Raw genomic sequence first — 20,095 nt, 5'->3', positions numbered from 1 at the left:
TAATGGTCATTGTGAAGCCACAAGCACGACGCGCATGGCGTGAAACTCCTTCTCTTTATACAACGAAAAGGAGCAGAACCCACCAGCTGAACCGTACCTTATAAATATTCAATATGCAGTTTGTAGGAATGCGAGACAAAGCCAGACAGATGAATTATTTAATGCTTTTAAAGAATGCAGCTTTTAGTTTCTCCCTGAGCTGGCCTACTTTATTGTGTCAGTAAATAGATCTTTAGTAAATTAATTTCCCTCCTTTTGTTTGAGCAAGCAGTGGGCATCTCGGGCTGGTGGAAACCTTCTCCGTCTGTGAGCGGATGCCAGGACACCTCTGTAGCTGTGGAAAGGAACATGAAATCCGCCGGAAAATGTCCTACCTTGGCAAGGAGGGGAAATGCAATCCCACTCCTGTGTAAGGAGAATGCATAAGCGGAGCATCAGGGGAGTTCTGTCGGGGTTCGCGTTCAGCCCGGCTCCTGCTCATCAGCCAGTCTGGGCACCGCTTATCGTGTTAATAAACGAGCGTTTCCCTCGTTGTTTGCACGCTTGTTGAAAGCGCGTTGCAGTAAGAGCTTGACAGTTCCTTGGGGAAATAATGTCAGAGGTGATCAGAGCCAGCAGCTGGGAGAGGAATTGGGTTGGAACTGGCCAAACTGGGAACAGTCCAGTGGGTCCGTCTGCTTATAACCCTTCCAGTTAGTAAAACCAGGGACTCTGCTCTCCCTTTTTACATGGTGTTGTAGGAGCAGCATAGTAAATACTCCTAGAGAAATACGTCCAAAAATGCTCTCTGGATTAGTCTGATGAAGTGTGAAAAATTCCCGCTCTGGAGACTCATGTGCGCTCTCTCTCTCTCTCTCTTTTTATTTTTGTGTTCTATAGTTTTCTACTAGTTTTCTCCTGCCTGGTGCTGTCTGTCTTTTCGACCATCGATGAGTACCAGAACAGCTCAGAAGGGGCCCTTTACATCCTGGTAAGTGGAGGGCTGCAAATGAAGCCATCAGCGAGGCATTAAAACAAGGTCAAAAGCACACAAAATACCGAGGTTGGGGGTGTTTAACTTGGGCAAGAATTTAAATTGTGGCTTGTGAGAAGGGGACCACTGGCACCTGCAGGTAAGAAATAGGGAAAATGTGAAAAGGAGAAATCTGGATCAGGAATAAACTAAAAATATTTTTAAAGATCCCTTAAAACCCTTCTTCCTAAACTTTTTCTGCATTTATCTTCAATTGCAAAGCCCAGTAGCAAGACTGATCCCCACTGAAAAGCAGTTTGATGTCCAGCAGCTCCCAGTATTTAAAGCTGCCGGTGCGCTGCGTAGGGAGCAGCCTGCTCCTCTCCCACGTCCCTGCAACTGTTTGATCCGACATCAAGCTGCAGACTTTCGTTCCTTAAATAGCCTGGCATCCCTCGCGCTGACAGCGTGGCTTCTGCCATCAAGAGCCCGCAGAGAGATCCTGCACGCACCGCCACGGCGCGGGGCTGCCGGATTCACGCCTCTCCCTGCCTTTTGTCTTTCTTCCTCTTCCCCAGTCCCTGCCCTACATCGGCATCAAAAGGCACTGCAGGCTAATTAGGGCTTCGTCAGGTTTGACACATGACAAAGCTGAGGCAAGCGCCGCTAGTAAAGAAATGGGAGGAAAGGGAACGTGCAGGTGTTCGGGTGGTGATGGAAGGAGCTGCGATGCACAGCATCGGCATGCTCACTTGGCATCAAAGGATGGAGGATCTCCACCGCCCCTGCACCAGATGGCCCAGAACACAGAGACAACCAGGCCAATTTTCTAGGGAAAAAGCTCAAATAGCTTATTAAGAGTCTTAGGGTGAAGTAGCCAGTGATTTCCATCTCTGGTCTTCCCTGATCTGCTCAGCGTTAACCTAGCCAAGTCATAGAGCATGGAATGGTTTAGGTTGGAAGGGACCTTAAAGATCGTTTAGTTCCAAGTCCTGGAGACTCGGTGTCTTCTCCCAGGTGATAGGTGATAGGACAAGAGGAAACAGCCTCAAGTTGCGCCAGGGGAGGTTTAGGATGTGTATTAGGAAAAATCTCTTCACCGAAAGGGTTATCAAGCATTGGAACAAGGCTGCCCAGGGAAGTGGTGGAATCGCCATCCCTGGAGGTATTTAAAAGCCAGGTAGGTGTGGCGGTGGGGGACATGGGTTGGTGGTGGGTTTGGCAGTGTTGGGTTGATAGTTAGACCTGATGATCGTAAAGGTCCCTTCCAACCTAGATGATTCTATGATAAGTATGTACTCATCAATGCTGTAACGTGGGACACAAAAACAATATAAGAAGGTGCAAAATTCTAGTTCACGGCTACAATGTGCGGTACCTCTCACCACTCCAGGGGAGGGTGATGGAAGACGCAACAGCAAAGATCTGACAATCATTCAAGCCTGGGCTCTCCATTTAATGGTGCAGAGAGCTCTGTGATGTGTTTTCTGAGGTGTGCGGAGTTTAGGTTATGGGTTGGTACTTGGTTCTGGAGCGTGCTCTCCATCACGCTGCTTTCTCCACTGATGGCGTTGTCTCCCTCTCAGGAAATCGTCACCATCGTGGTGTTTGGGGTCGAATACTTTGTGAGGATCTGGGCGGCTGGCTGCTGCTGCCGATACCGGGGCTGGAGGGGAAGGTTAAAATTTGCCCGCAAGCCTTTCTGCGTCATCGGTAAGACCTGCGTCCGATTTCCCAGACCAAAATGGCTATTGCGGGCTCTTGCTTACACAGTGCTCCGATTGTATGGGTTTTGGGAGTTGACCCTCAGCTGCTTCACGGTTGCCTTGAGAAGGGAAAGAGTGCAGAGGCCAAAGTCCTAATCCATGGGCATGTTTTTTGTTATTCTGCACGAGGTCCACCCTGTTTTCTGCAGACCGGGGAGCCATCCCGTGGCCCTGCGTGTACCCCAGGCATCGCTGACAACTGCCCATGGCCGCAGAAGGGGGATTCAGCCAGGAGAAGCTGAGCACAGGCGCTGGGATCCTGCGATCCCGTGTCCAACCTCGACACTGAATCGCTCGGTGTCGTTGAAGCTCTCGGTGTCTCACTTTGCCTTCCCCGGTGCTGATGAGGTGCCTCACAAGGGAGTTATGAGACTTAATTAATTCTTGTTTGTGAAGTACTTGGCGGTCCTCTTGTGAAAGGGGCCATCTGTGCACAGCAGTTATTTTTGACGGGGTAAGGAGTGGGCAGAGAGGCCGTGCCGTGCGCTATGAAGCCTGCTTTCAAAGGTCCGGGAGCTGGCAATGGTCACGTGCAGGTTTTTAGCTTATTCCACAGAAAAGCACCCCTATAAAATTTGCATAGAAAACCAGGGAAGAGGGAAGTTCTCAGGATCCTCAAATTTGGGATATATAGAGCAAGGCTTTTTTTCGTTGGCCTTTTTCTTGGCCTTTCTGCGTCCGTGAGCACCCTAAGATTGCTATGGTGGACCTCGAGGTTTTCATTCCCAATTTAGACAAGGGGAATTCACACCTCTGTGTGACACTGTAACAGGCAGCTGCGGCTGATTAAAAAAAGGGCATGCAGTTTGCAAGGATTTAATCCAGTTTAGCGGTGTTAACACTGAATCATAGCAGAATTCAGGCTTTGCAGTATTTGACACGTTTTCTATAGGAAGGATGAGTGTGGAGAAAGAAACTAGGGTGTTTCCATAAGGTGCGTAGTGGCTCCTTTCATCCAGGTTGTCCTTCCAGTACAAGGTACAACTGACACAAGACAGCTTTCCTGCACAGCCTCTGCTGCCGGCGGCAGTAGGTGCGCCACCCCGTTTGGTCGTGGTTCAGCAGCATTTCTTCAGCTTTCAGTGCTCTCTGTTGGTGCAGACATCATGGTGCTGATCGCGTCCATCGCCGTGCTGGCAGCGGGGTCCCAAGGGAACGTCTTTGCCACCTCGGCGCTCAGGAGTTTGAGGTTCCTGCAGATCCTGCGCATGATCCGCATGGACCGGCGGGGAGGCACCTGGAAGCTCCTGGGCTCTGTGGTCTACGCACACAGTAAGGTGAGCAAGCCCTAGGCAAGGATGTTGAGTTGCTCTTCGTGTTTCTCCCCACCAGAGACGCCCCTTTGGTTCAGTTCTCCACCCCAGACATCTCCCAGGCCTGGGGAGATTGGAAAGTCACCGCAGAGTAATGCGGGGAGCAATGCAAAGTCAGACACCAGGTCCGATGGAGCCCTCCGACCAGCAGAGGAGAGAAAGGAGGGATGTTCGGATGTTTGCAGGGAGTATCTTGAACATAGCGACCACCTGCACACTGACACAGCTCATTTCAAAGAGTTAGCAATTAGCCAGCAGCCTCGTTAAGCACAGGTGGTGTTGCCAGCTCTTTGTCTATGCTTCAAAGCGTTTCTGAAAGCGCATCCTGCGAGCGGCAGCCTCTCGCAGGCACGAGTGTTGTGCTGGGTTCCTCCTCCCAGTGTGAGATCATGGACCAGTTGCAGAACTGGTCCCGGGTGTAAGGCACCGTTCTCCGGTTTGGGAAGAGTTTGTTGATCGCTTTTTTTGTTCCCTGCTGCTGAATTATTAATTTGAATTTTCTCCTGTTTCCTGCACTTTTCCCATTGAAAAGCTTAGCCAGCTTGTCCGGATCTACGTAAAAATCACAGGGATTTTGTGGCTTTTTTGTCCATTGCTGTATTAACTTCATCCAAAACCAATCACTCCTGTGAATTCTGAATTAAAACTTCCCTGAAATTGGGGGATATTCTATCCAGACCCCAGCTTTGTAGCTCCCCTCCAGTTAGCAGAAGGGACCTGCCCTAAGCAGAGTCCCCAGGGATTTGGGGTTCCCATTTCAGTTTTAACCCCCCTTCCCTGTGAGAACTGGGGAAATATTATTTTTTCTTTTTTAGTCCCAGTTTGGCATCTTGAAATAATGGAGCTATTAAGACTCCCTTTCCTTCTCCATTTGCTGTGTGTGTTTAGATGATGGGGGTCTTCAGGACAGGGATTGCCCCATGCGTGTGGCGGGGCCACCACCGCTACGTGTTTCCGTCTCAAAAAAGTGTCACTACTGATCTCCAACCGGAGCCCCGAAACCTAAGAAAATGCAGGGGAAGTTCAGATCTGAGGCCCATCCGCAAGCAAAGTAACTCGGCTTTCGGAGACGGACACCAGGATTGCAATTATTCTCTTCTATTCCTTAATGATCTTGCAGGAGCTGATTACTGCCTGGTATATTGGCTTCCTGTGCCTCATCCTGGCCTCTTTCCTGGTATACTTGGCCGAGAAAGGAGAAAATGAGCACTTTGATACATACGCAGATGCACTCTGGTGGGGTCTGGTAAGTAATTTTCCTAGAACAGCTGCTGGTTATTAAAATAAAATGTCCATTAACCCTCCATCTTCTATCACTTATGCGAGGAATCAACTTACGGAGTGCTTAGTTAACATTTTTATTAAAAGGCTTCAGGCTGCTCCATTTAGCTCTTTTTTTCTTAAATAAACCTCATAGAAAATGTTAGGGGTTCGAACGTCTTGAATTAGCTGGAGCTGCAAAGAAACTGGGAACTCTGGGCGTGCTCTCAGTCGTGAGATTGAGCTCTGTCGCGACAGCAGAGGCAGGTCAGATGAAGGCCCCGTGCTACGGCGTGCTTTGATCATAGTTTTGACAAGCGCTGCCGTCCTTTAATTATTTATAATCACCCTCGGGCAACGCGTTGTTAAACATGCTGGAATAAATTTTATAAAATTAATAGGGTCTAAGTACCAGAAAGACTTGAGCGCTGAAAGCATTCCCCCTTCACATCTTTGCTGAGAAAGGAGGAAAGGGCAATACTTTCAGTTTGCTCTGTGTGTGCGTGTGAATTATTGGATTACCCGATTAACAAAGAGAGACTTAATGACGTTCTAATCTTCTTGCGTTATTGTTCTTCTGCTCCGACACTGTGGCGCTACTTTGGCCTTGATTACAAAGCACGTAATGAAAAGCCCCCAGATGTGATCAAATCCCAATAACAGGCTTGGGGAGGAATCGGCTGATCAAGCAGCTCCTCTGTTCCAACAAAGGGAAAGAAGCAGTAAATTGCCTTTCGAGCCCCTTGGTTATGACAGAAAAACAAAAACAAAGCCCAATTTGACATAACTAGAAAATAAACAATGAGGAAAAAGTGGCAGCCCATAATTAGCGCTCAGTCTCGGGAGAGCCATGCGCAGATTCATCCCTCCTGCTTCCCAGGCTGTGCGAGCCGTTGGCAGAGGATCACCCCTTCCCCATTTCAGGACATGGAGATGCACCAGACTGTTTTGCCACTGAGAAGCTGCTGGGAGTAAAATTTGAGCTTCATGAAAATAAACAGATTTTGCTGTGGTCCAACTGACGGGTCCAATACAGACAGATGTTAAAAGATGGGCAAAATAAATTAAATGTCATGTTCAGAAACTTATCCCTTGGTCGGATCTTAGTAGATGCAATCCTTGTAGATGTCTATATAAATTATAAAAAAAAAAAAAATTTATTCAACTGTGCAGTGATTATGGAGAGCGCGTTGCTTCGACATTGTGTTTCAGTGAGGAATAGCCATGTAGATGCATTCTCTAACCACTTTGTCCAAATGGCGTCTAATTGATAGGGCTTTTAGTGGGTCCAATTAAACAGTGCTTTGGGATCATACTTCCATTTGTGTAAAAATGATTTTATTCTAAGTTGAAGGCATGAGGTTTCTAAAGCCACATCAGCACGGTGTCGGCTCCTGTCCCTGGGGGCAGCTTTGTCCGTGGTGGCTTTGGGACGGAGACAACAGGGATGTTGGGGTCCGTTGAGCAGAATTCTCACAAGAAGATGTTCCTAATCTCTCCCTGCCTTGCCCTGCCAGTCCCAGGCTCTCTAAATCCTCTCGGAAGCCTCAGGGAATACCCAACATTTCCCATTAGTGATGTCCGTGGACCGAAGTGGGCAAATGCATCTTTTCCTGCAATTTGGAGTTCTGGGGATTCTTTGTCTCCAACAAATCTCTCGGTTCCTTCCCCAAAATGCACGCACGGCAGCTTGCCAGCGCTCTCCTGGTGCACTGCAAAAATACCGAGGAGGGGGAAAAAACATCCCTAAATTAGGTTGTATGAAGCAGCCGTAATTCACCCTGTTGGGCTAATACGCTGTGTTTAAATAGGAAAGGAGACCGGCTAATAGGCAGTGCTGGGAAGATTAGGAATAAACAACATCAGCTTTTTTCATTAGGAATAAATAGCATCAGTTCTTTATGCATGCAGCTCGCCCTGCGTTCTTTCGTGAGATGCCGAAAAGGGAGTTTGCGGGAGCTCTGCCGGTTCCCTTCCCCTGCCGAAGGCGCAACCCCATCTCCCAGGGGAGGCTCCGAGCTGCCGCAAGCCTCTGCGCCAGATGGCAGCTCCCTCCGTGTCAGCCGAAGGCGAGAAAACGCTCCCGACCGGCCTTGAAAACTCAGTGTGTGGAGCAGGGAGGGTGGCAGGGCATCGCTCCTGCCCGCCCAGGTGCCCGTCCCGAGCAGCCGGTGTCCTCCGAGCCGCACCTCGACTTGCTCAGCTCGGGGCACGTGGTGGCCCTGGCTCCTCCATGTCCCACTCCGGTGTTGGTGGGAGTTTTGGCTGTGTTGGTTCAGTTTTAGGGCTATCTGACCGAGGGCTGTGCGGTGATCTCTCTCCTCCCTGCAGATTACTCTCACCACCATCGGCTACGGGGACAAGTACCCGCAGACCTGGAACGGGCGGCTGCTGGCGGCGACGTTCACGCTCATCGGCGTCTCCTTCTTCGCCCTTCCTGCCGTAAGCACCTCGCTGGGGAGAGTGGGGCTGAGCTCGGCTGCGCGTTGTCCCCAGCCCCAGGAGCTGGTGGCAACGTAACAGCGGCGTGATGCACCCAGAGACCTCCCGACCGCGGCTGCTCCGTGGCTTTTGAGTCAAAAACGGGAGAAGAGGGGAAAACCTGTCTGAATATCCACAGCTCGGGCACTGTGTGTATGAGCGAACGGGATGGAAACTCTAGATTTGGCTCTGCAGAAATATTTATTGAAGTGAAACCATTTTTTTTCCTGCCAAGGGCTCTTCCTAGGGGCGATTACGCCATTTCAGCAAATTACCCCCAACCCTTTCGCAGCAAATTTCAGCGTGTTGCATGGATCTGATTTTCCCCCGCGGGGATAATTTGCTGAATGCCAGCACGGTGTGGTTGTGTTGTATTTTATCAGCCAGCTGGAGGTAGTTTGGTAAAAGCAGCAATTCCCGTGAGCGCCAGCAGAGTCTGCAGCCCCTTCAGGGGGAGCTTCTGCCAGTGCTGCCTCGGATGGAGGCTTCTCCTTCTTCCCCCCGTGCGTTCCAAGCGAAAAATGATCCAGAATAAACCTTTGGAGGGAAAGTTTGCTGCAACTTTTTAGTGGAAACTAACACCCTGCTAACTGCAGGTTTTCGTTCTCTTGCCCAGGGCATCTTGGGTTCGGGGTTTGCTCTGAAGGTTCAAGAGCAGCATCGACAAAAGCACTTTGAGAAGAGGCGAAACCCAGCAGCGGGCCTGATTCAGGTGAGGAGCGCATCCGAGGAGCCCTGGGGGGTTGTCACCCCAGTTTGGGGAGGCTTAATTATTTTTTTTTTTTTTTTAGAAATAGAGGAGGAGACGGTCAGGTGAAAAACGGGGCTGTGTGTGTGAGGTGTGAGACAGCAGCTGGTGACTGGTCTTGTCTGGGAATAAATGCCAGGAAATCAACCATGGGAAAATAGCGTATGTTGTAGGCAATCCGGGGGAGAAAAGGAACGAAATCCAGCCCAGCGCAGCAAGACAAATGCATTAGGACAGTCTGTTTTCACCAAATTTTTTTTTTTCCCCTCCCCAAAGAGATTATTTATACTGATATAAAGTTACCATTGGGAGCATTTTCTTCACGATAACAGATGTCTGCGCAGAAGGCTGGCCTTGGTGATTTGAAATTAGAGTCATTTGACATTCCCCTGCTCCTCTCTCTCCAAATTTTTTTAACTCCCTGACGTGCGACAACACCCATTTGATCCCTGACCTCACCCTGGCAGCGAACGCCTGGGACCCACAGCACTTTTACCCGGGCTCACATCGTCCGGAGTATCGTGGTACCGCCCCGAATTTGTCATGTCTCAAATCAAGGAAAAGGCAGAATGTCAGAACCGTCCCACAGAAAACAGAGGGAGGACTCGGTGTTGGCTGAGGTTTATAAAACCCAGGGTAGTGCTGGGCACACCTGGGGCCACCATCCCACCGTGTCTCCTCCACAGGCGGCTTGGAGATTTTATGCCACCAACCTGTCCCGGACGGACCTGCACTCCACCTGGCAGTACTACGAACGCACCGTCACCGTCCCCATGTACAGGTACCTCCTCCTCCACCTCCCTCTTCCACCGCCTTCCTCATGGTGCCACCGTCTCCATATTTATTTTTGTTATCTGGATATATTGTTTCGTTTCTTTATTTTTTTAAGTTGAAAAAGTTGATTTGAAGGCCTCTTAAAGGCCGGTATATGCTTTTTCTTTTGGAGTTTTTTTGCTTTGGTTTTTTTTTGGTTTTGTTTTTTTGGTGTATTTCTTTTTGACTTGATTTTAATTTCCCTGTTGTGTGTTTTTTGTTTTTTCTTCTTTTTGTGTTTGTGTGTGTACGTGCTCTTCTTTTCACCTTTATTTCTCCACGTCCGCTGGTAGTTGCGTTGTGTTGTGACAGTTGCCGTGCCCAGGTGTGAAGACCTCCCTCCCGAGCTGCTCTGGATCGTAGGTAAATGCCCCCCTCCTTGTGCCCTTGCCCGGGCTCTCCTCACCGCTCCAGCTGGTCTCTAATGGTCCTTCTGCCTTTCAGCAAACTTCTCTCCCTCCCTCGCCTGGCCCAGCTCTCTCCCCAGGTGCATTTGCCCTGGCTCCTCCTTTCCTTTCCTTTTTTTTCTTTTGTTCTGTAAGAGGAGGAAAACCAAATCGGGATTCAGTGAGCGTTTTCCCATTTCTTGGATTTCATTTATCCATCACGATCTGTTGACATGAGTGGGGAAGGGACGGCGGAGCCGTGACGGATGATGCTGATAAAGCACCGCTGTCTTTTAGCAGCGTCCATCTGTCTTGCTTTGAGGAGAGGTAACTCGTCACTGTACCCAGGCAGCTCTTTCAGCTGAAACAACACAGGTTATAGCAGGGCTGTGGGAATTCACAGCCTCTTGGGATTTGGAGCTTCATGGAGATGGGGACAGAGTCCTGCGCTGTGCCTCCGGGACGTGGGGAAGCACTGCATCCCCCATGCCGCTCTTGGGGTTGGTGGCATCGAGGAGGAGGAGGCTTCCCCAGCACCTAAAATGCAAAAGATTGCTTTTCATTTTCCACTGCACTGCATCCCGGGCAGGGCTGTTGCATCCCTTTCTCGCGTGTTTTTAGGGGCTACCCAGATCTCTTTGGGTTTGTGCAGGAGTCGGGCGTGTTGGTTAGATGTTCCCGTAGCTTCGCGGGGTTTTCTTGGCTGTGATGGGGCTCACTGTGCTCCATCTCCCTGCTCCCACGCAGGGCTGCGCTCCAGCACCGGGTCGTGCCACTGCAGGTGTGAATCCCTTTATGTTTTGCCACGAAAAGTGGTGCCTTTTAGCCCTTGGCCAGGCAATCTGGATGTATTTCCTAGGGTAAGCATTAGCCTGTATTTGAAGCGCAGCAGCCAGCCTCTTAAACCATCTTAAAAACCTGTTGGAAGTCACATTGTCGTGGTCAGTAAGTTTTCATTGGATTTGTTCCCGGTGTGTGTCTGATCGATTATTTCCACCCCCCCCCAGAGATTTATGAACCGACTTCACGATTTTGCTTAAAAAAAAAAAAAAACCCAAACCAACAACCCAACAAAACAGACCAAACCTGTTTTCCAATAGCATTAAACCCACCCCCTCTCCCAGTACTTGACCTTCTCGCCGCGCGTTGGCGGCGCTGGCTGAGATCAGCTACTGGGGAGGGTGAGGACCGGAGCCTGGTCCAAAGTCCGCTGCAAAACGCAGAAAGCCAGGGGCCGGTTTCAGTGGACTTGGTCAGGTTTTACTGCCATTCGAAAGACTGAACTTACCACGCGGCCAGACGTACAGCGACACCCTCTTGCACGAGGGCGTGCTGGGGTAAATACTTGCTGCTTAATCCAGGAAACCTGTATTTCCCATGGAGCTAAGACACGCATGAAAACTAAACTAAAGAGCTCCAGAACAGGCTAAATAAAAACTTTTGGGGTGGTGAAAGAGCAAAAAAAATGTAGTGTGGTGAAGCGCCTGGCTGTCTTGAATAAAACGCCGGGATAAAGTTGTAGCAGTTTTGCTGGCTGATGCCGCGGGTGCTGCTGCTCCCTGGGCTTCCCTGGACACAGGTTTCTGCTCTCCCAGCTTCACCCTTAAATCCCAACTCCTGTCTGTGCGCAGGCGAAGCGAAGATCACCTGGGAGGGTGAGGTGTGGGCGCACCGATGGATTCAGCCGTTAGTTGAATTGGATTTTATTTTTTTATTTTTTTAACCGAGAAAGCAGCGAACCTCTTTCGAATATATTTTGGATGCAGGCAGATAAATTAATCAGAGAAAAAAAAAAAAACAACTAGGAAAAAAAAAAAAACCAACCCAACTATAAAAAAAGAGGGGGTAACTGTATGTTCTGGCTGCAGCTTCCATCACTCACACTGTCCATCTGTCCTCGTCTACCCACTTCTCTAAGCCGGCTGGCGGATGCGCTGGTGCAGCCTCAGCGGCACGTGGAGCCCAGCGCCGCAGGAAGGCGATGGCCGCTGCCCTGCCGCTGCGATGCACAGCGGCGTTAGGGAGTGGGTTGGAGGAACACAATATCCCCGTCTCCCTCCCGGATGCCTGGGACCCTTTCTGCTCAACACCGGGCTGCTTATTCCTCTTAGCGGGAGCCCTGTGACTTGAGCGTTCCTATCTGCCCAAGGCATCTCCAAAAAGACTGATATGCTTGATAAGAGAAAATTGTTCCACATGCCTTGGAGGAGCTGACGTGTCTCCAGAACATCACTCAAATCACTGCAGTAGAGCTGGTCTCACTCGTTCGGGGGAAAATATGGTGGCCTCTGAGAGTTATTTCAGATTTCATCTTTAAATTGAAAACGTGGGTAGAACCAAATCTGAAATTTGCATGAGGCTCCTGCGTGTGCAGGTAGGGTTTGGGCTTGTAATGCATGCATAGCTTGGTGCGCCCAGACTCCGTAACCTGTTGTGCATCAGCCACTAGATTTGCTGGAAAAAAAAAAAAATCTGCTCTTTATTGTCACTCGTGAGAACAAGACCTTGGTCTCGCCGATGTCCATGTATTGGTCTTTAACAAAAGCCACCAGCACATCGTGCCCGAGTCAGCAGCGCAGCCCGAGGAGTCGCTGGCTGCTGGGACCGAGGGCTGTGCATGTCTCATGAGCGGTCTCTCGGAGGCCCCCGTATTTTCCCTGCTCTCTGGTGCCCGTTTGCTTTCGGAGCAAGGTGCCAGCTGCCTGTCCCTGAGGGTGACACGGGCACACGGTGGTTTCTGACCCCGCTGCCTGGTCACAGCGCATCTGCTCCCGGGGATACACTTCGTTCATATGCTAATTTTCTTTATTCTGTTTCTTTTCCCCTTTCCTCCACCCTGTCTTTCCCCCTTATTTTTTTTCTTTCTCTTATCCCTTTGGTTTTCTTTGGTGAAAACACTTGAAAAGCACGCAAACGCAAACGTACGGTGCCTCCAGGTATGAAGTGCATGTGACTCTGAAACTGTGTGTCATGTCACTCCTTGTTCTTCGTTTGGGACTGTAACGTGCAAAGCCTTTAATTAAAAAAAAAAAAAAAAAAAAAAAGAAAGCTCTGAAGATCAGTTTTTTCAAAGGAATGAGTGAAAGCCCAAACAGACGCCCCATCCTGCTGCCTACAGACTAACTCCATGCACCTCCATGTACATCTTAGCTATTGGTACACACAAGTGTTGGGAAACTGTCTGCCAAAAGGACAATTTAAGGAAGGAGACTGGGAGAGCGCTTGATAAGCTTGCTTTTTTAAGGATGATTTCTTGATGGTCTTACCAACCTCCTCCAATTCGTACAACGCTTAGCAAGAAAACTTCCCCGTTCACGCTTCCATTTTCCCTCTGCCATCGCTCCTGCGTGTTCCCCTTCCTCCGTCCCTCTTTTCCCACCCTTCATTGTGTCATCTACCTCACTTCGTGCTGTAGGAGCTGTGCCCACCAAGTAACGCTGCGTTTGCTGAGTGTGCTGGTGTGGTGGCACCGTGGGACGCATCAGTGGTAGCACAGGGTCAAATCCCAGCAGCAGCCGTGCCTGCTTTTGAGGACAACATCTGGAGGAGAGAGAGATCTGGAATGCTAAACTGAAATGGTCATTCATTTCTCCTAGTAATCCGGCCTGATTTTTGGGAAAGGGATGCCCCATCTCAGCAGGACTTTTCCATTTCAGTGTTTTCTTCCAAGACTGACCTAAAGCCAAGCAGTTCTTAGCCCCAGTTCTTCACTCTGAGGCTTAGCCTTTTGGGATGAATCCAAACGAAAAGACCTGTGTGTGGCTGGGTAAGATTTATTATAAATAATATTATCTCAGGTTCTGCAGAAAAGAGTAGATTTTCAAGTCGCAGGTGTGTTTTATGTGAGGCGGGTATCTGAAGGGGTAAAGTCAATATTTTAAGATGGGGAATAAATGGCTTGCATTTCAAGACTGTGAGCCAAGCTCTGTTCTTAGAGCGGTTTAAATCCTCACTAGATGCATTAATGCCGTTCGAGCTGATGTGATTTAGTGCCTGATTTCCAAACCTGGTTCCAGTTTTCGCAGATGCAAATTTTACGGCCTTAGTAAATCACACTTACCACTTTGTGTGGCTAATTTGCAGCAAATGGCATCAATGAATTGCAAGCATAATATTATGAATGTATTTTCCTGTTGTCCTAATCAACAGCCTGTTGTGAGAACCAGACACTTTTCTACTGCTGGGCGTGAAATAAGGATGTGTCACTTCCATCCCATTTCTTACAGTAAAATATTTTATAAGTTTCATAAATGTTCTCAGTTATGAAAAATAGCTTAGGTTGGGGACGTAAAGTCATGGTTAGCACAGTAATTGGCTCATTATAGGAACTCCAACACAGCATGGAAACTCATTTAAGTCCCCATCCCATTCCGGCATCCATCTCCTTGTCACCCTTTTCCTAATTGTTCACATTGGGGCTGTTCAACAAAATCATCGTGGTCTCTGCGTGCGTGTCGCGGTGCGTGCGCGGTTCTGTGTGTGCTCCCACCCACTGTTGTGTGCTGCTGCCCTCCTCGTGTTGTGGGGTTTTGATGGTGTCCTGGCCAGAGGCATGATATCCCTGCCGTCCCCAGATGCTTGAACGTTATCTGTGCTTCCAGGAATAGAAATTTTCCCTTCCCTTTGGACGGGGTGAGCCGGCACCTGGAGTTAGTGTGGCGTTTCTCTGTGCTGTGCTTGGAGGGGTGGTGGGATGCAGCTCTAGGTACTGCTGGGTCCTCTTCCGAGTTCCCGAAAACTCAGAAGCGTTGCTGTGGTGGGTAGCATGAGCTGTGTGTGTTCCCGTGGCGTGCAGATCTTCTCACCTCGCTCCCTTTTAACCCAAACGTCCTTCCCTTGCTAACAAGTGACATACGGACCAGGAGGAGAGAGAGAAAATGTGAGATGCCCCAGCCGGAGGTCTGTTCTCCACGTCTCTGGAGGACACGGTGGCACCGGTGGCACCTGTCCCCCGGGCGCGCAGACACCAGTGCAGGGTGCCCTCCATCCAGCATTTCCTAGCAAAGCTCAGTTAAAGCGTTGTGCTGAGCCCTGCCTTTTCTTTGAGGTTCTGGTGAAATAGTGCAATGCAGTAGCTGTTCCCCAAGCCAAGACGGGTTATGCTGAGCTTTCAACGCAGATTAAATTTCACGTCAAGCACATGGGTGAGTTTACACCCATTTTTAATAATTATTGTTTCGGTAAAACACTGGTTTTTTTTCCACCACACGTGCACCCGGCCCATCACCCAACCACAGAAATGGTAAATTTCTGTGCTTGCTTTTGTGTCTTCACCTGTGGTGGCCCAGGAGGTTGCCACCTTCAGCACGCTGTAGGCTTGTGTTATGGGCTAATGCAAAGGCAGGAGCTCCTTCTGGGATCCGGAATCCTTCAATCCAGCGAGGTAATGAGCTCTTCAGCTCTGAGACTTGCATCGCTGGGAGCACTGGATTTGTGATCTCAGCTGGAAAAAGCGGGGCTGTTGTCCTATGTTCTGCTGAGTATGGACCTCCCTGAAAAACTAACTCACCAAAGAAGAAGAGTTGTGCACCCTTCATTAACTGCTGGGTACACTTTGTGCTTGATTTTATGCACCACCATCTCCTATCTTGGAAGGAATCTGCAAACCCTCTGGTGGGTTTGAAGGGAGGTGACAGCCCAGCGCTCGCGCGCTGCTCCGCTGCACCAAGGTCAGCTTCTTCCTGACGTCTTGAGTGAAGAGGATCATTAATTCGTCAGATCAAGATGTGCTCTTCTCTGGATGGAAGCGAACAGGGCTGGACTGGGGAGCCGAGCCAAAATTTTCAGGCCTATTTTTATTCTTTCCTCCATACTTAGGATTGGAAAATTTTCTGATTGCCTCAATCTTGGGAACAGCAAATCTGCTGTGCTGAGCAACTGCGGGTTGGAGGATGAGTTTTGTGCATGCAGAGGAGAGGCTTTTCCAGGTGGTTTTCTGTTTTGTTTTTTTTTTCCAGTTAGAGGAAAAATGTGAAACTATTGGTCTCGTAATGGCTGAAAAAAGTGTGGACATGAATATGTCTACTTTTATTTTACAGTACGAAACAGCCCCGTTTCTTACAGCACCTCAGCCGAGACTGGTCTGTTAGTGTGCAACCACTTACACCCCTTTCCTTCCAGTCCTAAGCCGCAGGTTTGGGACAGTTTGAGTAGGTCCTTCTTGCTTTCATTAAAACATTCGTGGCTCGTTTTCCGGCAAAGCCATAAGTATACGCTGCCTTGGGGTTGTGGCTCTTTGGGCTGTGGCCCCGATCACCCAGATATGGGCAACTGGAGGCAGCCCGTTCCCAGCCCGCCAGCAACCCCTCATCCTCCCCTTCATCCCTGCCCTGGTGCATCCTCCCCCTCGCTTGTCACAAGCGCGACCGGAGGCAACTGCTCTGCTGACTTTGCACCCTCTGGGCACAGCGATGGCGTGTGGCACGTCAATGCTTTGACAAGGGCACCGCTGGTGGCCCAGAAAGGAGTTTGCAGCAAGCCACGGGATGAGCCCCGTTGGCCTTGACCTCGACTGCAGGGTCCCCAGGCGCGCTCTGAAGTAGATGCGACTCTTCCCAACCGCGTGCAGCGTTCTCCGTCCTTCCCCCGACACCTCACGTCTCTCTCGCTTGAAAACTTGACTGTGAATGTCAGCGTTAAATATTTACAGAGCAAGCCCCGGTCTGCCCGGGGCTGAGGGAAGAAAGCAAAAGCGGATGCGGGAGCTAATTCAGCATCTTTTAGCACGACAGCAGGATAGGCAACAGGGTGTTTGTGCATTGGGTGTTTTTTTATTATTATTAGCCAGGATTCCCATTGTCAGGTTCTTTTTCTTCCTGAAAAAGATTCCTTCCTGATCCAGAAGGCAACGATACATGATTTTGCCTCATTTTGGGGTAAAACCTAACACAAACAGTAGGGAATTGGCTAAACTTGACCCCAGAGCATCCTGGGATGCTACCGACCCCAGGTCCCTGTTTTCTCTGCCCTATAAGCTGCTCCCTGCCATTCCTCCCCGCATTCCCAAGAGCACCAGGGTTGAGTTTTCCCTTTTACCTCCAAAACTGGAGCTTCTCTCCACTTAACGCACAACCAAAGCTCCAAACAAAGCAACGGCAACCTCTAGACTTACAGGTGGTGACAGAGCTCTCCTGCCAAAACACCGCCGTGCTGCTCAGAAACCCTGGCAGCCGCTTGTTTTTTTGGGAGGTTTGAAATCCGGTGGTGCAGACAAGTTTCTCTCTCTCTCTTGCTGTCGCTCTCTCTCTCTTACCCCACCGCTCTGCCGTAGGACACTGTTGGAAGTAGCAGCCAAACCCTTCTCCATCCTTCCCGAGCTGTCCCCTGGTTGCAGTTGGTGGCACAAAGCTGGTTCTAGTTGAAAGGATGGGGCAGCGGGGGAAGTTTCCAAGACAGGAGGCTCTGAAATCAGTTCTGCTGGAATATTAACGGTCTTTATTTTCTCCCTCTAGACTCATCCCTCCTCTGAACCAGCTGGAGCTCCTGAGGAACCTGAAGAGCAAATCGGGACTGACATTCAGGTTAGCAGCAGAGTTAAGAGAGCTTGGAAAGCACACACTTTGCAACCTTTTTCTTTTGGTTTTGTTTTTTTTTTTTTTCTTATTTTTTTTCCTTTTGTTTTTTTTTTTTTTTTTTTCCTTCCTGCCTTTTTGCATATGGACAGCCTTGAAGATGTGAGAGGTTTTGGCAGCAGGTCCCCCCTGGGTTGTTCAGCGACCTCCTCCCCATCCCTCTCCCATGCTGTACCTGAATTTCTTCAGCCTAGCTTGGCTCTGGAGTGATGTTACAGTGCTTGACTGAAAATGCAAAGTCGTATTTTCAGAGGTTCTCAGCCAGGCAGTGTTCACAGTTTTCGTCTGACCTTTCTCCCTCCTCACCACCCTCAGAGGAGACTCAGGCCCACGATGTGTTAGTTCATTCTCCGTTCCCTCCAGCCTTCCCTCGCCGCCCTCGAGAGCAGGCAAGGTTGGAGCGGTGAGAAATTTTTGCTAAATTTGCTGTGGCAAGGTGTACAGGATTGGCCCAGAAGGCCAGGAACCCTGCAGCTTAAAACTACGCTCAGGAGGGGTAATTCTCGTGGGTTTTTTTGAAGCAGGTGAGGTTGCCCCAGTTGAATGGGGAGTGTGCAGACCCTGGGAGGGATGGAGAGATGCTGGCCGTGCCGGTGGGCATCGGGGCCACCTGGGGAGGTGTGGGACGGGACCTGTCCTGGGCTGTGCGTCTTGGCAGAGGGTAGAGATCTGTAAACCCGTGGGTCAGACTTCTAACTTTAAAATGTGAGTATTTGAGCTAATGACTGAGGCTGGGCTTCCAAGCTTGTCTGAGCAAGGAGCAGAGGGTGGAGGGGTATTTTTTTTCAGCCTCTTCAGGCTCCCGCCTTCAGCCTAAGGGAGAGGGGTCGGGGTCTGCGCAGATCCCAGCGGTCGCTGCAGGGTGGAGGCAGGGCCAGGGCTGGTACAGCATCCTGCTCGGAGGGAACCGAGCTCCTCCTGCCCAGGTCTTCTCACAGTCAGATTTGTCCCTTAGACTGCCCGGTGACAGGGCAGGCAGACCCTTATCCGCCGAGGAACGCAGCCTGCTCCCTCTCTTGTGGGGCTGCAGGGGCAAGGCTGCTTCGAGCCCCCAGATTGAATGCAGTTTCCCAGTGTGAAGAACCCATGAATCAGAGTAGTTGAAGGCAGAGGAGGTTTCCCTCACTGGTGGAGGGAAATGCCACCAAGATGCCTTGTCAGTGAAGGTGAGATTATTTTTTTCTGCTTAGCTTGGCTTGCAGTGTTACGCCCACCCCTTTGGAAGTGTTTGGCTCACTTTGTCCTCAGTGTCAATGGTTTTTCAGGGCAATCAAGCGGCTTGGGTTCTCAGGACAAAACCGCATACAAAAATTGTGGTGTCCCACTCCCTCCGCCTAGCCTTTGCCAGCTCCTTTGGTAAAGTAGCCGCCAAGGGTTTTGGAGGCAGCAGCCCCACCTGGGGTGTCAGGGGGTCAGGGCAGGGGTCCGTACTCCTTCCCGCCAGTGTCCCCCCAGCACCACGCGTTATCATGGCAGCATGAAGCCATGCATCAAGAGATCTGTCATTAGCTCAGTCCCAATGGCCAGGAAAGAAAAGCACCAGGGCCACGGGAGCCGTGCGGGTCCTTCCCTGTGTGCAGAAACAAGACAGGGAGGTGCATTTCCGAAGGAGAGGGGGCCGCTCTCTGAGCCCACAGAAGTCCTCCTGTGCTCACACAAATCACACGACCGTCAGGTGTCCCAGTCATGCCTAGGCACAAGGATGGGTTGGGATAAACTCTTCAACCCTGTGCGTTGTATGTGTCTTCTCTGAGGTTGTGTGAGTCTCCAGTGATCTTCTGTCCGGGCCAGAAACTCCGGGAATTAAGTGCTCCTTTCCCTCTCTTCTGTCCACAACTTCCACTTAGTTGTATTGTTTGGTATTGTCCTTTCGTTATGTTTTAACAGTGAAGCAGCAACATCTTTTGCCACCTGACACCATGCTAATGTACTATTGCTTCTGTTTAAAGGAAAGAGCAGCAGCCCGAACCATCGCCAAGGTCTGTATCACTGCCAACACGCCATTCCCATGCATTCCCTGTAGATTTCTATGTACGTGTGTGCGTGTGTGTACCATGTCGTGGCGCCATCGAGGGAAGCATTCTAGGTATTAACGTGCTTTTTCTGTGCTGTGGCAGTCCAACGTATCTACGTGTATGCTGGACCTTAAATCCTGTCTTCCTTCCAGTCTGCCTCGGGCTGTAGCTGCGAGGATAGCCAGGCTGCGGGGGCTAGAGAGAGCGGTGGGCAGCACGGGCAGAGCCGGCGGACACTCCTCCGGGTGATGGCAGGGCTTTGGTTTATGCTGCTTTTTTATTTACTTTTGTTGCTGGAGTCGTAGCTGAAGGAGTATAACGCAGGCTCAGTGAGTGCCGATGGGTAGGTGGTGCTTTGCCGATGTCTCCATCACCCAACGCCGCGCCAGGCGGAGGTGACATGGGAACACGAAGCCGTCACCATGTCACCGAGTTAGCGACTTCTCCTGAGCTCCTCTCGCTGCAGGGCGCTGCACGGGGCTGCGTGGGACCTGCTGCGCCGTGGGACGCAGGAGGGTTCTCTGGCCCGGCACGACGTTGCATGGCAGGGACACCCTGTCTCCACCCCATTCCCTTTGGCCTCACAACCTCTGGATGAAGCACGGTCCCCGCTCCGTCCTCCCTCCACGCCTCCAGTCCACCACGCAGAGCGCACTCAGCCGGGCGCCCTCTGAGACGTGGCGAGCACCTTCCAAGGGCAGCCATAAATCTCACCGAGGGGAGAGCTTTTCTCTATTCACATGTCCCAGGGAAAGCAACAGGGCTGGTATTTGGGACACTTTTCGGATGC

The 20,095-nt window shown here is 50.4% G+C and overlaps 1 protein-coding gene across 6 annotated transcripts in view; it reads left to right on the top strand.

Annotated features, from left to right (window-relative positions):
* KCNQ2 (potassium voltage-gated channel subfamily Q member 2) overlaps positions 1-20,095 on the top strand; it is a 67,740-nt gene that overhangs the window by 23,541 nt on the left and 24,104 nt on the right. For 5 of the 6 annotated variants that reach the window (XM_054218321.1, XM_054218319.1, XM_054218317.1 and 2 more), the window contains exons 2-11: positions 880-970; positions 2,539-2,665; positions 3,820-3,995; positions 5,152-5,277; positions 7,623-7,733; positions 8,389-8,484; positions 9,207-9,301; positions 12,626-12,655; positions 17,171-17,239; positions 19,240-19,269. In XM_054218321.1, coding sequence (XP_054074296.1) covers positions 880-970; positions 2,539-2,665; positions 3,820-3,995; positions 5,152-5,277; positions 7,623-7,733; positions 8,389-8,484; positions 9,207-9,301; positions 12,626-12,655; positions 17,171-17,239; positions 19,240-19,269 — 951 coding nt within the window. The remainder of the gene's footprint in view (positions 1-879; positions 971-2,538; positions 2,666-3,819; positions 3,996-5,151; positions 5,278-7,622; positions 7,734-8,388; positions 8,485-9,206; positions 9,302-12,625; positions 12,656-17,170; positions 17,240-19,239; positions 19,270-20,095) is intronic. The other variant, XM_054218320.1, reaches the window with a different exon arrangement.

The sequence above is a fragment of the Rissa tridactyla genome, chromosome 12 (genome assembly GCF_028500815.1).
Source record: "Rissa tridactyla isolate bRisTri1 chromosome 12, bRisTri1.patW.cur.20221130, whole genome shotgun sequence".
NCBI classification, from domain to species: domain Eukaryota; kingdom Metazoa; phylum Chordata; class Aves; order Charadriiformes; family Laridae; genus Rissa; species Rissa tridactyla.
This window is presented reverse-complemented; position numbering and strand designations above follow the sequence as displayed.